The sequence below is a fragment of the Hyperolius riggenbachi genome, chromosome 8 (genome assembly GCF_040937935.1).
Source record: "Hyperolius riggenbachi isolate aHypRig1 chromosome 8, aHypRig1.pri, whole genome shotgun sequence".
NCBI classification, from domain to species: Eukaryota; Metazoa; Chordata; class Amphibia; order Anura; family Hyperoliidae; genus Hyperolius; species Hyperolius riggenbachi.
The window spans coordinates 51,818,277-51,835,498 of record NC_090653.1 but is presented as its reverse complement, the minus strand read 5'-3'; the positions used below and the strand labels follow the sequence as shown (position 1 = coordinate 51,835,498).

General features: G+C 45.4%; 1 protein-coding gene across 2 annotated transcripts in view; it reads right to left on the bottom strand.

Moving 5' to 3' along the window:
* Positions 1-6,426: 6,426 nt before the first annotated feature.
* Positions 6,427-17,222, bottom strand: part of LOC137528804 (CD59 glycoprotein-like) — a 38,743-nt gene continuing 27,947 nt past the window's right edge. The window contains exons 5-6 of one of the 2 annotated variants that reach the window (XM_068250410.1): positions 13,623-13,724; positions 6,427-7,665 (exon numbers count right to left, since the gene is read on the bottom strand). In XM_068250410.1, coding sequence (XP_068106511.1) covers positions 7,460-7,665; positions 13,623-13,724 — 308 coding nt within the window. In that variant the 3' untranslated portion in view covers positions 6,427-7,459. The remainder of the gene's footprint in view (positions 7,666-13,622; positions 13,725-17,222) is intronic. The other variant, XM_068250411.1, reaches the window with a different exon arrangement.

Below are 17,222 nucleotides of genomic sequence, written 5' to 3'. Positions count from 1 at the left end.
ACCGCACCGCAAGTGTGCTGACTGGCCCAGCTGTCACTTCTCGCTTACTTCCCTTGCCCGGTGTAGTTAGCTACAGGTGTCCCTTAGTATTAGTTAGCCAGAGGTAGCCTCAGTATTAAGTAGCTAGAGGTGCCCCCAAGTATTAGGTAGCTAGAGGAACCTCAGTATTAAGTAGCTAGAGGTGCCCCCAAGTATTAGGTAGCTAGAGGAACCTCAGTATTAAGTAGCTAGAAGTGCCCCCCTAGTATTAGGTAGCTATAGGAGCAGTGGCGGCGCCAGGGGGGTGCTTTGGGTACTGAAGCATCCTCTAAAATTCTCCAAGCACCCCCAAAGCACCCTCCAGCATGAACTGACTTTCGGCGTCTAATAGACGCCGTGTCAGCAGCCAGCAGCTCCGGCAGCGGCAGAGCAGGGCTACGGTAAAATGGCGTCTGAAGCCCTGCTCTGGAGACTTTGAGTCTGCAGTGCAGGGCTTCGGGCGCCATTTTTCCATAGTCCTGCTCTCAGCGTGGGAGTTTCAGTTGCTGGCTGCAGAGGATCGTGGGAGCTGCGCACCGGACGGAGGCCAGGACAGGAGCTCTGCTTCAGGTGAGTAAATGGTAATTTTTTTAATATATATTAGCAGGTGTCAGTGGTGTATGTTCTGGCCAGGTCTGCTACATGATTGCACGTATTTTCTGGCCAAGTCTGCTACATGATTGCATGTATTTTCTGGTCAAATCTGCTACATGATTGCATGTATTTTCTTGTCAAATCTGCCGACATGATTGCATGTATTTTCTGGTCAAATCTGTTACATGATTGCACGTATTTTCTGGTCAAATCTGCCGACATGATTGCAAGTATTTTCTGGTCAAATCTGTTACATGATTGCACGTATTTTCTGGTCAAATCTGCCGACATGATTGCAAGTATTTTCTGGTCAAATCTTCCACATGATTGCATGTATTTTCTGGTCAAATCTTCCACATGATTGCATGTATTTTCTGGTCAAATCTGCTACATGATTGCATGTATTTTCTGGTCAAACCTTCCACATGATTGTACGTATTTTCTGGTCAAATCTGCTACATGATTGCATGTATTTTCTGGGCAAATCTGCCGACATGATTGCACGTATTTTCTAGTCAAATCTGCTGACATGATTGAACATTTTCTGGTCAAATCTGCCACATGATTTAACTATTTTCTGGTCGAATCTGTCACATGATTGCATGTATTTTCTGGTCAAATCTGCCTCATGATTGCACATATTTTCTGGTCAAATCTGCCACATGATTGCATGTATTTTCTGGTCAAATCTGCTACATGATTGCAAGTATTTTCTGGTCAAATCTGCCACATGATTTAACTATTTTCTGGTCAAATCTGTCACATGATTGCATGTATTTTCTGGTCAAATCTGCCTCATGATTGCACATATTTTCTGGTCAAATCTGCCACATGATTGCATGTATTTTCTGGTCAAATCTGCCACATGATTGCATGTATTTTCTGGTCAAATCTGCTACATGATTGCATGTATTTTCTGGTCAAATCTGCTACATGATTGCAAGTATTTTCTGGTCAAATCTGCCACATGATTTAACAATTTTCTGGTCAAATCTGTCACATGATTGCATGTATTTTCTGGTCAAATCTGCCTCATGATTGCACATATTTTCTGGTCAAATCTGCCACATGATTGCATGTATTTTCTGGTCAAATCTGCTACATGATTACATGTATTTTCTGGGCAAATCTGCCGACATGATTGAACGTATTTTCTGGGCAAATCTGCTCACATTACGTGTATTTTCTTGAGAAAACCTGCACAATTATGTGAATTTTCTGGGGAAAGGGTCACCAAAACTTGGGCCCACTGTCTTTGCGTTGCACTTTTAAAGGGAACCCGAGGTGAGAATAATATTGAGGCTACCATATTTATCTCCTTTTAAGCAATACCAGTTGCCTGTGCTGGTCCTCTGCCTCTAATTCTTTCAACCATAGACCCTGAACAAGCATGCAGCAGGTCAGGGGTTTCTGCCAATATTATCACAACTGACAAGATTTGCTTCATGCTTGTTTCTGGTTTAATTCAGTTCACTACTGCAGCCAAATAGATCAGCAGGGCTGCCAGGCAACTAGTATTGTTTAAAAGGAAATAAATATGGCAGCCTCCATATCACTCTCACTCCAGGTTCACTTTAAATTACAGTTAGCTCCGCCCTCATTCGGTCATGGCCTCGCCCATTTTTTTGGCGCATGTTATAGCCACACCCATTTTTTGCCGCAGCGGGTCATAAGCTATCCCGGAAATTGGTCCAGCACCTGCATAGCACTCCCCCCAAAAAAATCCTGGAGCCGCCATTGTATAGGAGCCTCTGTATTAAGTAGTGATGGTCAAGTAACTTCGAGTTGATGCAATTTTATGCACTTTTTATGCACATTTATGCAACTTGAAACTGAACCAATCGAATTTTACCTCGGCAGGAATTGATTGGTTCATTTTCAAAGCTGCATAAATTTGCATACACATTTGCATACATTTGCATCAACTCGAAGTTATTTGCATCTACTTGACCATCACTAGTATTAAGTAGCTAAAGGTGCCCCTTGCTGAAGGGAGATCTCGTCAGTGAAGTGCTGAGAGCCTGGTGAGTAACCTCTCGTTTACTCTCTGATCAGAACTCTTAAGAGGCTGCCCCTCCCTCATCCCCCTAGATGAGGGAGGGGCAGCCTCTCTATCCTCAGGTGCCTCTAGGCACTTGCCTACAGTGCCTTATGGTAAATCCGGCCCTGAAAGTATTACAAGGGAAAAAAATGTACGTGTGCAGTGCACTGAATGTGATGCTGAAAAGAAACGCAGTCACACAATGGTGGGGGTAACACACAGTCTTTATTACACACATCACACACTTTAATACAAGAAGTGACCAAGTTTTGGATATGATAACTGTTGTAGCAAAAGGTGCTCTGGTCAACCAGCTTCTGACCATCATTTTGAAAACAAAATAATGTTTTTTTTGCAATGGGATGAGATTTGTATTCATAAATGATGAATCCTCTTCTCTTCTTTCCCATGAGAAATCTTTACCTTTAATCGAATAGATTATCGGGAGGGGGGGGGGGGGTTATATGGCTGGGCTAGGTGCACACATAGCAGAAACGCTAGTGTTGTGGAAAACGCGAGTTTTTGCCGCTTATGGAAGTCAATGGGCCGCAGGAAAAAACGCATATCAAAAAGTGCATATGAGTTTTATATGCGTGCATTTTAAAAAACGCTAGTTTTGTTGCGTGATATGCAAAAACGCACATAATGAAAGTCAATGGGAATGCAATGGTGTTTTTCAGGCATGTTTATATGCGTTTCCCCCCCCACCCCAAAACAATTTTTTTGTGATGTATTTCCGCTTCCTGTTGTCTTCCTTGTGATTTGCATCAATGGTAATATAAAAAAACGCATGAAAAACGCACACAAAACACATGAGTGTTTTGTATATGCAAACCGCAAATGCATTAAAATGCATGCAAAATGCTTGAAAAACGCATCTGCGGTAAAAAAACGCAAACACACCAAATACGCACCAAAAACGCACACAACATAAAATGAAAACATGACATAGAACACAGTCTTTCAGGTTATGTTATGTGTGCACTCAGCCTTAAAGGATACCTGAACTGACATGTGACATGATGACATGGACATGGGTATGTACAGTGCCTACCACACAAATAACTATGCTGTGTTTCTTTTTTTCTTTCTCTGTCTGAAAGATTTAAATATCAGGTATGTAAGTGGCTGACTCAGTCCTGACTCAGACAGGAAGTGACTACAGTGTGACCCTCACTGATAAGAAATTCCCCTTTTTTACCTCTTTCTTGCTGTCAAAAGCCATTTTCTGCTAGGAAAGTGTTTTATAGTTGGAATTTCTTATCAGTAAGGGTCACACTGAGTCAGGACTGGGTCAGCCACTTACATACCTGATATTTAACTCTTTCAGGCAGAGAAAGAAAAAAAGGAACACAGCATAGTTATTTGTGTGCTAGGCACTGTACATACACATGTATATCTCATCATGTCACATGTCAGTTCGGGTATTCTTTAAGAATACTCATTGCCACTGGAAATAATAAAGTTAGATACTCACCTAAGAAGAGGTTCTGGATCCTTTAGAGCCTTCCTGGTCTTCTCTGTGTCCTCTTGTTCCACCCTCAGGCCCCCCGTTGCAGCATTTGACTTTATTGTTGAATAAGGCTGCCACAATAATATGGTCTCTGAGCACTTCTGAAGACGGTCGGCTTTGTACTGTGCAAGCATAAGCGTGGACTTGTGCCTCGTCTTCAGAAACACTCAGAGACGCGAGTACTTCCAAGGAGATCGGAAGACACAATCGGTGGGAAATTTGAACAGGGGCCTGGTGGGGGAACAAGGAGACCGAGAGAGGACCGGGGAAGCTGTGAGGGCTCGTTCAAATTAAAGGTGTTTTTGCCCAAATTTAAGCGCAGACGTTTTTTCAAAAATGCTTGAAAGCGCTTACACCATTAATCTCTATGAGACAGTTCAAATCTGAGCGGTTCCTTTCTGATCTGCCCAGAGAAGCGCTACATGGGCCCATTTTTTAGCCGATTTTGCCTCAATGGAAGGTATATGGAAAACGCAAACGCTCACAAAATCGCTTTGTGCAGCGACTGCGTTTGGGTTTTTAAGAATAAATACATTGTATTTATTATTTTCCGCGTCAAAGAGTTCACTTCCTGACTGACGACAGGAAGTGACAAAACGGAATCGCTCTGCAAAAGCGTGCAGGTAATCGCTGGGAATCGGAATGAAAAATCGCATCAACAAACGCCAAATGCGGAGGAACGCAATGTGATCAAGGCCTCAGGGATCCAGACCCTTCCCTCTTCTTGGGTGAGTATGTAACTTTTTGTGTGTTACGGGGCACAGTTATCATACGAGGCAACAGGCTTATAAAAAGTAACTACCTGAAAAAGCTGCATCATTTTGCTGGGAATGGGATGCGGCCTGCGGCCTCCGTTTGCCCCAGATTGCTTCCAAACGGTTTGTAAAATGTCCAGACCGCCTGTGCAGGTCAGAAGCTCTGCAGTGTATGTAAGGCCGCGCCTACTCAGCCATGCGAACTGCGCAGATGCGGTAGCTATGGCGGATTTCTGTTTTCTAGACGAGGATTCTGACCAAGGGGAGGGCAATTTGGGGCAAAAGGAGGACACAGACCGCGTTCCAGCAAGATTATGCAGCTTGACAGGTAATTATTACTTTTTAAGCCTGTCGCCTGGTATGTCCTTTAAGGTAAGCATACACTACATTACATGTTTTAACAGATTAGAGGTTAGTGTCTATGTAGATATTGAATCTACTGAAAATGTATTAGAATTATGGCATTTTATGATTCAAATTTTGATTGACTATTGATGGGAAATTGCTTGTCCCTCTCCCACTCAATGCTGGGGGCAGGGCTGGGGCGTGTCAGGTGGGAGCAGTATAGTATACAATCCAGGATCCCATAGCTTTGTACTGCACAGGGCTAGCAGCAGTAGCAGTGAGTGCAATATCTACTGGCGCAAAGTGGTGGACCAGGAAAACAACCAGTATCTAGAAGACGTTGGTCCTTTACTTGATCTTCCAAAAATTGCATAGAAGGGAAAGAAGCCAGCGCATCCTATAACAGGTCGCATCTGAATAACCAACAGCTTATATGCATATATTAAGCACCTCTAACAGGCTAACTACATACATTGCTTTCAAAACAGATGCAATTCATATGTACTAATGACCCTAGTTTCTAATTGAACCAAAAATTAACATGCAAGCTTGAATACAGGCTGAGAGCAGCTAGCCTGGTAGTTACATTGTAGAAACTGTAGCAGAAAAAAAGGGGGGGGGGGCTACGGTTATCAAAAACAGACATGTTGCACCACCTCTAGATGGCTAAATGCACACCTTGCATACAAACAGATGCTGCATGTATTTAAACTATGGAGGATGTTAGCTTCCATAAACAGTATGCATGCGAAATATGCTTTATAAAAATTGCATAGTCTAGGAAGAATTTAGGTCCACTTTGACTTGCTTTGGCCTGAGCAGAGGCTGTGGGTGTGCATTTAAGCATACTCATGTCTATTTGGTAATGAGGATACACTCACTGTCCCCTTATCTAAGCACTCCTGCTCCCGGTCTGGCTGCTATAAATTACATTGGATCAGCGACTCTGAAAGAAAGTCACACTGTGACCCGGAATAGGAGGCCTGCGGGTCCTCTCTGTGCATGCGCAGGCTTACAAGCTTCTTCCTCCCCTTTGCGCATGCACTACAATATGATGTGCGGCAGAGGGAGGGAGAAGAAGCCTGTAAGCTTGCGCGTGTGCAGAGGGGACCTGCAGTCTTCCTGTTCCGGGTCACAGCACAATTATCTTTCAGTGTCACCGATCCAATGTAATTTATAGCGGCCATTTCGGGAGGAGGTGAGTTTGCAAAAGGGGTCGGTGAGTGTATCCTCATTACCAAAAAGACGTGGGTATGCTTAAATGCAAATCCACGGCCTCTGCTCAGAGTCCCTTTACAGATTTTCATTGACCTCAGATATCAGAGTCTGTCTAAAGCTACGTAATCAGTTTTGAGTGAATTTACTGTTCAATGTTTACAGCATCTTCTACTTCAAAAAATATAGAAATATGCAAAGCCATACTATTGTTCTCAAACCATGCAAAATGCCCCAGACAACCATCTCTGGATATGAAATTATGATTGTTGAACAAGTGATATGAGATAAAAAAAATTATTTACAAACCAGAGAACTATTTCATTATGATTATGGAAACATGCAACCTTGAACTTGACTCAATCCAGTTTCGCTATGTGGATGGCCACCGTGAGTCAGATAAAGCTAATATTTTCATTATGAGACAGAGGTCCAAGTTAAAAGGGAATCTGAAGTGAAAATAAACTTATGATGTAATGATTTGTATGTGTAGTACAGCTAAGAAATAGAACATTAGTAGCATAGATATGAGTCTCATATCTTTTTCCAGTACAGGAAGAGTTAAGAAACTTCAGTTGTTATCTATGCAAAAGAGATTATCTGAGCTTTCCGACTAATTTAGTCAGAGAGCAGTGCTCTTTTCTGAAGCACTTATCTCAACCTGACTCATACGGCTTCTTGTTTGTTTAAGGTTTTACTGCAGGGCTAACAACCCTTTAAACTTTCCTGCTCTGTTTCAAAGTTTAAAATACAGAGTATAGTTTGTAAAGTGCAAATATTAGAGAATGAGGCAATGTTATTAAAAAAAACTATATAACAGAAAATAAAAATATGAGACTTTGCTACTAATGTTCTATTAACTATCCGTACTACACATACCATTCATTATATCATACTTTTGTTTTCGCTTCAGTGACACTTTAAGTGTCAGCAGTCAGAAGGAAGTAGATACATTTAGCAGATGTTCTCCAATCCTGCTCAGGAGGACAGTTTGGTGACCCACAGGACCAGCACAGCTCCGATGGCAGAGATGACCGGAAGTCCCACTGTTATGGCTGAATTGCAGAGGTTGGTGTCACAACATTCGGAATGAACTCCCCACAAGGTCCCGGCAACTGTCTCCGTGGTGTCTTTGTTGCAGGTTGTGATGTTTGCACAGCCATATTTCCTCCAAGGCATCCCAACTGAGAAGAGAAAAGCGGGAGGAATGCAGAGAAGAGGTAATCATCATAAAATGAATTATCATTTATCTTATTTGTATACAAGTGCCAGCTCAATGTCCTCTAAATTCAAGCTTTGGTTTACAGCTTTGTCTTAAAATGTACCTGAGACAATTCACGGTCCCCCGCTAAGACTGTTATTACGCAGGCACAGAGTGCTCCTGGCTGAGGAAGGGTGACCAAGGCAAAGATGCGCACAGCCAGAATGCACAGTAGTCAGCATCTACCGGAACTGACTACAGAGAAACGGAGCTGCCCGGGAGGCCAGTGAGGGAACCCACGGCCTACAGGGGGCTGAAGGAAGTCCCAGGTAAGTATAGATGCTTGTGCTTTAATCATCTCAGGTTTCCTTTAACCAGCCGGGCGGTATGGACGAGCTCAGCTCGTCCATTACAGCCGGAGGCTGCCGCTCAGGCCCTGCTGGGCCGATTTGCATGAAATAAAAAGCAGCACACGCAGCCGGCACTTTGCCAGCCGCGTGTGCTACCTGCGGCGAAAGAGGGTCCCCCCAGCCGCCTGAGCCTAGCGTAGCCCGGAACAAACAGTTCCGGCCAGTGCTAAGGGCTGGATCGGAGGCGGCTGACGTCAGGACGTTGGCTGACGTCCATGACGTCACTCCGCTCGTCGCCATGGCGATGAGGTAAGCGAAACAAGGAAGGCTGCTCATTGCAGCCTTCCTTGTTACTTCTGGTCGCCGGAGGCGATCAGAAGAACGCATCCGGAGCGCCCTCTAGTGGGCTTTCATGCAGCCAACTTTCAGTTGGCTGCATGAAATAGTTTTTTTTTTATGAAAAAAAAACCCTCCCGCAGCCGCCCTGGCGATCTTAATAGAACGCCAAGGTGGTTAAAGAGGAGCTGTCAGCAATACTATCTCAGAAAAACCCCACATATATAAGTAGATAAATACTTGCTTTACTTACCGGGCCAGTAAAAAAGGGCGCATATGGCTAATGGATAAAAAGGGCGCTGCCATAGACTGCAATGCAAATATCGGCTATTGGGCGCCCCACAGGAAAAAAGGGCGCCCGAGAAATAGCGGTTGCAGGGATCGTGTTAACAAAAGTTTTCGTTTACAGAACAAGGTTTATTACAAATACCGTTTACAAGTTCGTTTTAACTTTATGGTTTACTTATTTTTTTTCGTTTTTAAATTTCGCTTACAGGGCTGTAACAAGTAAATGATCGTTTACACTTATTTTATCATTTAAAATTCGTTTTCATACGTATAATGCTTAAATATCGTTTTTTAACCTTGTTCTATTGGAAATACGTCGCTTTTGGTATTAACTTTGTTTTTTACACTTATAATGCGTTGATTATAGTTTTCTAATTTATCGCTTTTAATATTTCCGTTATTTTAAGATTTTTAATGCGTACATGATTGTAAGGCTATCTATTCTATCATATATACACCTTTTTCCATTTATATTATTATTCATGTGTACGTGATTTTAACACTATTTATTCTATTACAAATATATAAATTATTCTATTCATGTTATTTACAGTGAAGTATTTTAAGGATTAAATATATTATTGTTTATATGTGTGTAAGGGTGTTTGTGCAGTGGGGAAGGTAAGGGTTAAGCACGACTAGGGGGACGGCTAGGGTTAGGCACCACCAGGGGAGATTTAGGGTTAGGCACCACCAGGGAGGTCTTAGGGTTAGGCACCACCAGGGGGGTCTTAGGGTTAGGCACCACCAGGGGGGTCTTAGGGTTAGGCACCACCAGGGGGGGTTTAGGGTTATGCACCACCAGGGGGGTCTTAGGGTTAGGCACCACCAGGGGGGTCTTAGGGTTAGGCACCACCAGGGGGGTGGTTAGGGTTAGGCACCACCAGGGGGGTGGTTAGGGTTAGGCACCACCAGGGGGGGGGGTGGTTAGGGTTAGGCACCACCAGGGGGGGTGGTTAGGGTTAGGCACCACCAGAGGTGGTGGTTAGGGTTAGGCATCACCAGGGGGGAGTTAGGGTTAGGCACCACCAGGGGGGTCTAGGGGATAGGGATAGGTACAGGGAGGGTTCTGTGTGAGAGTAGGGATAAGTATAGTTACAGTACAATATACACCACCATGGGGGTGGTTAGGGTAAGGCACCACCAGGGTGGTCTTAGGGTTAGGCACCACCAGGGGGCATGGTTAGGGTTAGGCACCACCAGGGGGCTGGTTAGGGTTAGGCACCACCAGGGGGGGGTGGTTAGGTTTAGGCACCACTAAGGGGGTCTAGGGGTTAGGGATAGGTACAGGGAGGGTTCTGTGTGAGAGTAGGGATAGGTATAGTTACAATACATTATTTGTAATATACACAGTTTATTACATTATGTATATTTACACAAGAGGGGGGGGGGGTCTAGGAGTTAGGGATAGGGAGGGCCTGCAGTTAGGTCTATTATAGACGGTATTTTGCCGTTTCATTTCCGTTTATTGAACCGATTTAGCACTATATTTTCGTGTATAAGCTATAAACGAAAAATATTGTTTTACATTACAACTTATAATTTCGGCTATATCCTGTGCCCTTTTTTCCAGGCACCCTTTTTGATACATGTTTTACTTACATAACATATGTATTGCACTGTCCACGTTTTGATTTTAGTGATTTTTCGACAGTAAAAAAAGAGAAAATCCTTCTTAGAACTCTCCATCTTAACTGTGTCTATTTTGAAGCCAATCATGATGTAATTTCCTCCCTTACTCTCCTCTGCCTGATTGTGTATGCATTGCCCACCCACGTCTCAGTCTTCAGGCACTCCCACCCAGCTGTTCAATATAAAATGCATTGTCTCAGCATGAGGAATATTGGCCAATCAGAGAGGAACAGAGGTGTGGGAGGGGAAAACGGGAGGGAAAGAGGCTTCAGCTAATCAGGCTGCATTAGTTATGTCTGAGGGGAAAGTAAAGAAAAAATAAAAGAAAACCCAGCATGCCCTGCGACTTCCTTTGTGTGGCAATGTACCAAATAAGAGCCAGGGAAACTGGGGAATTATGTTTTATGGAGAAGACAAGTAAAAGTGATTTTTAATCCCATTGGCGTTCAATTTCCCCAGGATTTCTGTGCAAACAGTGATCCAATTTTCATAAACTTTTTTTTTCCTGTAACTTGCCAAAATGTGTCAAGTAAGGGTGAGGGTCTAGTATACAGTGCAGGAGATTATTAATGTGTATGCACATCAACACTGTCCACAGGATGTTTTGCATGGACGTGTATAACCGTCAATACTGAGGGCGGGATTTGTACCTTTTACTGCCCAAGGCCCACTGTCACCAGCGCCCCCCTCCCACAGTGCCCACTGTTCCTGTGCTCCGGTCCTCTTAGCATATTCAGACCCCTCACTGCTGTCTGGGATTCTCTTCTTCCTTGTGGCTGCATTCCCGTTTGTGTGTAACCGTACTGGGCCTGTGCGAGTATGGTCCATATACTATGAACAAAACTTTTTGTGCGTATCTGTTTCTTCTGTGCTCAAGAGACTTTGTGCTAACGGGAATGTGAGGACCATACTTGTGCATGCCCAGTACAGTTACACTTGTACATAGGAGCACAGCCCCCTTAAGTATGGGTAACCAGATGCTTTCTCCCCCCTTAGTATAGATAGTCAGATGCTGTCACCTGTTGTTCTCCACTCCTTAGTATAAGTAGTCAGATGCTGTCCCCCTAGTATTGGTAGCCAGGTGCTGACTCCTCCCCTTAGCCTAGGTAGTCAGGTGCTGCCTCCTCCCCTTAGCCTAGGTAGTCAGGTGCTGCCTCCTCCCCTAGCCTAGGTAGTCAGGTGCTGCCTCCTCCCCAAGCCTAGGTAGTCAGGTGCTGCCTCCTCCCCCTAGCCTAGATAGTCAGATGCAGCCCCCCTTAGTATAGGTAGTCAGGTGCTACCCCCCTTAGAATAGGTAGTCAGGTGCTGCCCCCCCTTAGTATAGGTAGTCAGGTGCTGCCCCCTCTTAGTATAGGGAGTCAGGTGCTGCCCCCTTTAGTATAGGTAGTCAGGTGCTGCCCCCCCTTAGTATAGGTAGTCAGTTGCTGCCCCCCTTAGTATAGGTAGTCAGGTGCTGCCCCCCCTTAGTATAGGTAGTCAGTTGCTGCCCCCCCTTAGTATAGGTAGTCAGGTGCTGCCCCCCTTAGAATAGGTAGTCAGGTGCTGCCCCCCTTAGAATAGGTAGTCAGGTGCTGCCCCCCCCCCTTAGTATAGGTAGTCAGTTGCTGCCCCCCTTAGTATAGGTAGTCAGGTGCTGCCCCCCCTTAGTATAGGTAGTCAGTTGCTGCCCCCCCTTAGTATAGGTAGTCAGGTGCTGCCCCCCCTTAGTATAGGTAGTCAGTTGCTGCCCCCCTTAGTATAGGTAGTCAAGTGCTGCCCCCCCTAGTATAGGTAGTCAGGTGTTTCCCCCCCTAGTATAGGTATTCAAGTGCTGCACCCCCTTTAGCCCCACCCCCCCTCAGTTTAGATAGATGGTGTGTGTGTCCCATTAGAATAGGTAGTCAGGTATCCCCCCCCCGTCAGATGATGACCCCCTTCTCTGTAGCATGGATGCTAGATGCTACTCTCCTCCGTCCCAGCGGAACAGGAGCCGATGCATGCGTGCATCCTTGTTCCCCCCTCACGCCCCCCCTGAGCAGCGTTTAGTGTGCGGCAGCAGCAGCAGCTTCCCCTCCCCCTCCCACCTCAGCAGGAGCAGAGTCACTCTCACCCCTCCGCTTCCAGCGCTGAAGGTTCCTCTATCGCTCCATCAGTTCAGCTGCCGCTGTGCATCTCTCTCTGTTGGCGATTCCCATCATGTGACTGGAGTCACATGTGAAAGACGCCGACTGAAGAGAGATGCACAGCGGCAGTTAATGGAGCGATAGAGAAACCTTCAGCGCTGGAAGCGAAGAGGTGAGCGTGACTTTGCTCCTGCTGAGGGGAAGGGGAGGGGTAGGGCAGCTGCTGCCCAATCACAGCGGGTTGATCGCTCCAGCCTCCCGAGTCCTGCCTGTACAAGCCGCTCGCTCCCGCCTGCACCACTTCAAGCAGGCATAGTAAAGGGGCCATGTGCGGACTTGCGGAGTGGCTCTCGGGGTCAGCCTGTCACCAGCCGCCCCTCAGTTTCAGGTGGATTCTGGCGCACTAGGAACAGGCCTTGGGAGCCTGCCCCTAAATCCGGCCCTGTCAATACTGCTAGGGAGGTTAACTTTTGGATTGCCTGGTTAGCATTCGTATTACTTGTTTACCAGATAAAAATAAAGAAAATGAAACTAAATAACCCTTTTAGAAAGTTCTCAGAATATACCAAAGTGTGGCCAGGGCGTAACTAGAAATCACCGGGCCCCCCTGCAAACATTTAGATGCCCCCTTCCCGGGCTCGCTCAGGGCCGTTTTGGGGGGCCGGAAGGGTCGCAGCATGAGGAGAGAGAATGAGCACTTAGTCCCCCCCCCCTCACCTTGGGCTTTCCCCTCAGCACTCTCCTCCAGCATCTATCAGTGGCAGCAGGCGGCGGGCAAGAACACATACCTCCATCCACTGCAAAGGTCCGATCTATAAGTGCCTCATGCTACTTCCTGTTTAAACAGGAAGTAGCGTAAGACACTTAGAGAGAGGAACCTCCGGCGGTGGAAGGCATGAAAGTATGTGTTCCTGTCCGCCGCCTGCTGCCACTGATTGATGCTGGAGAGGAGCACTGAGGGGAGAGCCTGAGGTGAGGGGGGGGGAATGTCCCACCTCCCCACCGATGTGTGCCCATGCTCTCTCCTTATGCTGCAAGTCTGCGACCTCTACGCCCCCCAAAACGGCCCTGAGTGGGCCCTAGAGGGACCCGCCCCCTCCCCATGGATGAAGGGGCTGCAGCCCTTATTGTTACGCCACTGAGTGTGGCTAATCTGTTGGGTCAGAGGAGACATTTTGACTGTAGTTCTGATAATAATAATAATAATAACAACTAAGGGAAAGAGTACTCACCTGCTTGTTTCTTTTTGGTCACACAGACCTGCCCAGCCTCGCACACAACGGTTGAACGTTGCATACACACGTAGTCACAGGAGTGACACATCAAGGGAGAACCTGGAAGGGAAGTAGATGACATGAAGACTTGTGAAAAGTGTGAAACGAAAATGGAAATGTAACTTCTGTCAGCCCCGTCCTGTGTATTCTGTCCTCACATTCATAGGGCCTGATTCACAAAGTGGTGCTAACAGTTAGCACGCTGGTGAAAAGCCCTTTATCATGCCTAAACTCAGTTTAGGCATAAAAAGTTTAGGTGTGATAAGTTTAGGTGTGATAAGTTTAGGCATGATAAGTTGCGTCTAGTGAAAAATGGCGCCTGCAAAAAAATGGCGCCCCCTTCTGCCCGATATATGTTTAAAACGATATTTATCGTTTTAAAGGTTAAAATAGTGCAGAACGAAATTTATCGTTTTAAAACTTTTTTTTTTTGGTCCTGCCTGAACGATATTTATCGTTTTAACCCCTGCTTTGCTGCCGTTTTGAAAATATCTGCCCGCCGGCTTTAATGTTTAATAGCAAAGCCCCCTTAAAAGCTAAAAACACCAAATTTGCAGGGAATGTTAAGAAGAAAATTGTGAACAAGAGGAAAAATTTTTTTTTCAAAAAGACCTTATAGTTTTTGAGAAAATCGATTTTGAATATTCTTCTTCTGACCGTGGGAAAATTAAACGCCCGCCGACTTTAGCAGTTAATAGCAAAGCCCCTTTAAATGCCAGAAACACCAAATGTGTAGGGAATGTTAAGAAAAATAGTGGGAACACGAAGAAAAAAAATTGTTCAAAAAGACCTTATAGTTTTTGAGAAAATCGATCTTAAATCTTCAAAGGAAATGTAACTATTTAAATCGCGTACTGACATTCCCGTGGAAACTTTTTCCGCCGACTTTAGCAGTTAATAGCAAAGTCCCCTTAAATCCTAGCAACACCAAATTTGCAGGATATGTTAAAAAGATACTGGGAAACAATATTTAAAAAAAAATTTGAAAATTTTTTTTTTTTTTTTTTTTTTAATTCAAATTTTTGGGTTATGTTCAGAGTGTGGGAAAAGTTTTGAAAAAAATGACGTGGGGTCCCCCCTCCCGAGCCTCTGTAACCCCTTGTCTCCCATGCAGGCTGGGATAGCCAGAATGCGGAGCCCCGGCCGACTGGGGCTTCGCACCCTGAGCTATACCAGCCCGCATGGTCCATGGTATGGGGGGGCTTCGGGGGGGAGGGGCGGCCAAGCCTTCCCCTCCCCCCGGAGCCCTTGTCCAATCCATGGACAAGGGGCTCTTCCCCACCTCCGGTGCCCCAGGAGGAGGTGGGGGTGACGACTCCCTGGGGGGGGGGGGTTCATGGTGGCATCTGGGAGTCCCCTTTAAGAAGGGGAACCCAGATGCCTGCCCCCCTCCCAGGAGAAATGAGTATAGGGGTGCAGGAGTACCCCTTACCCATTTCCATAAAGGGTTAAATGAAATAAAAACACAACAACGAGAAAAGTCCTTTAATGTTCTAAATTAACCAGAAATACTTACCTGTACCTTTAAGAAAAAAATCCCACGTCAATTAGGTCCCACGACAGTATCCTCCATCTTGCGACCTTCAGTTACATGTTGATTGAAGATCTCCGCCGCCCCGACGCCACACACGCCGCCCCCGCCGCACTCACTGCTCTTAGCTATACTTAGTATAGCTAAGAGCAAAAAGCATCTTTAAATTTTAGCTCCAATGGTCCCCATTGGTTCCTTAACAGACCAATGGGGATCAGGAAGATCCCCATTGGTCGATAAGGAACCAATGGGGAGCCTTGGAGCCAAAATTTAAAGATGCTTTTTGTTCTCAGCTATACTTAGTATAGCTGAGAGCTGAGAGTTGCGTCTATGCATCTATACAGACGCATTAGCGCTAGCTGCCGCTGCCCTCCCTGCCTCTCCCTTTTCCTACCTGTCACCCTCACCCAGGCTGGCACCCATGGGTGCATTGGGTGCCAGCATGGGTGAGGGTGACAGGTGGGGGGAGGCAGGGAGGGCAGCGGCAGCTAGCGCTAATGCGTCTGTATAGACGCATAGACGCAACTCTCAGCTATACTTAGTATAGCTGAGAGCAGTGCGGCGGAGGCGGCGTGTGTGGCGTCGGGGCGGCGGAGATCTTCAACCAACATGTATCAGAAGATCGAAAGATAGAGGATACTGTCGTGGGACCTGATTGGCGTGGGATTTTTTCTTAAAGGTACAGGTAAGTATTTGTGGTTCTTTGCTATTAAACATTAAAGCCGGCGGGCAGATATTTTCAAAACGGCAGCAAAGCAAGGGTTAAAACGAAAATTATCGTTTGGGAGCAATACAAATCTAAACGATAAATATCGTTTTTAAAGCCGGCGCCGTTTTTTAGCTGTCAAAAACGAAAAATAACTAGCGATAGTGGTTCTCTATGGGGCGCCGTTTTTTAACTACGATAACTGGCGCCATTTTTAACGGACCCGTGATAAGTTTAGGTGTGATAAGTTTAGGCATGATAAGTTTAAGCACCAACTGCGTTAGCACCGCAGTGCACAGCTGATCAAAAGTTTTGCGCTAGCAAAGTCTGGTGCACTTCGCATAGAGTTTAATGGCGCTGCTTTGCGTTCGGGACTTTGCACGCTATCTACACTTATCTAAACTTAGCATGCCTAAACTTATCACACCTAAACTTATCACACCTAAACTGGCTTTTCACCAGTGTGGTGCAAAGGTTATCATGCCTAAAGTCTTTTAGGCGTGATAACTGAGTTATCACCGCTTTGTGAATCAGGCCCGATAAGTTTAGGGGCTCGATTCACAAAGCGGTGCTAACCCAGTTAGCATGCCTAAAAAACTTTAGGCATGATAACCATTGCACCATGCTGGTGAAAAGCCAGTTTAGGCATGATAAGTTTAGGTGTGATAAGTTTAGGTGTGATAAGTTTAGGCATGATAAGTTTAGATAAGTTTAGATCGCTTGCAAAGTCCAGCACGCAAAGCAGCGCCATTAAACTTTATACGAAGTGCGCCAGACTTTGCTAGCGTAAAACTTTTGATCAGCTGTGCACTGCGGTGCTAACGTAGTTGGCGCTTAAACTTATCATGCCTAAACTTATCACACCTAAACTTATCATGCCTAAACTTATCACACCTAAACTTATCACACCTAAACTTATCATGCCTAAACTGAGTTTAGGCATGATAAAGGGCTTTTCACCAGCGTGCTAACTGTTAGCACCGCATTGTGAATCAGGCCCTAGGGGCTCGATTCACAAAGCGGTGCTAACCCAGTTAGAGACTTTAGGCGTGATAACCATTGCACCATGCTGGTGAAAAGCCAGTTTAGGTGTGATAAGTTTAGGCATGATAAGTTTAGGTGTGATAAGTTTAGGCATGCTAAGTTTAGATAAGTTTAGATCGCTTGCAAAGTCCCGCACGCAAAGCAGCGCCATTAAACTTTATACGAAGTGCACCAGTCTTTGCTAGCGTAAAACTTTTGATCAGCTGTGCACTGTGGTGCTAACGCAGTTGGTGCTTAAACTTACCACACCTAAACTTATCACACCTAAACTTATCAT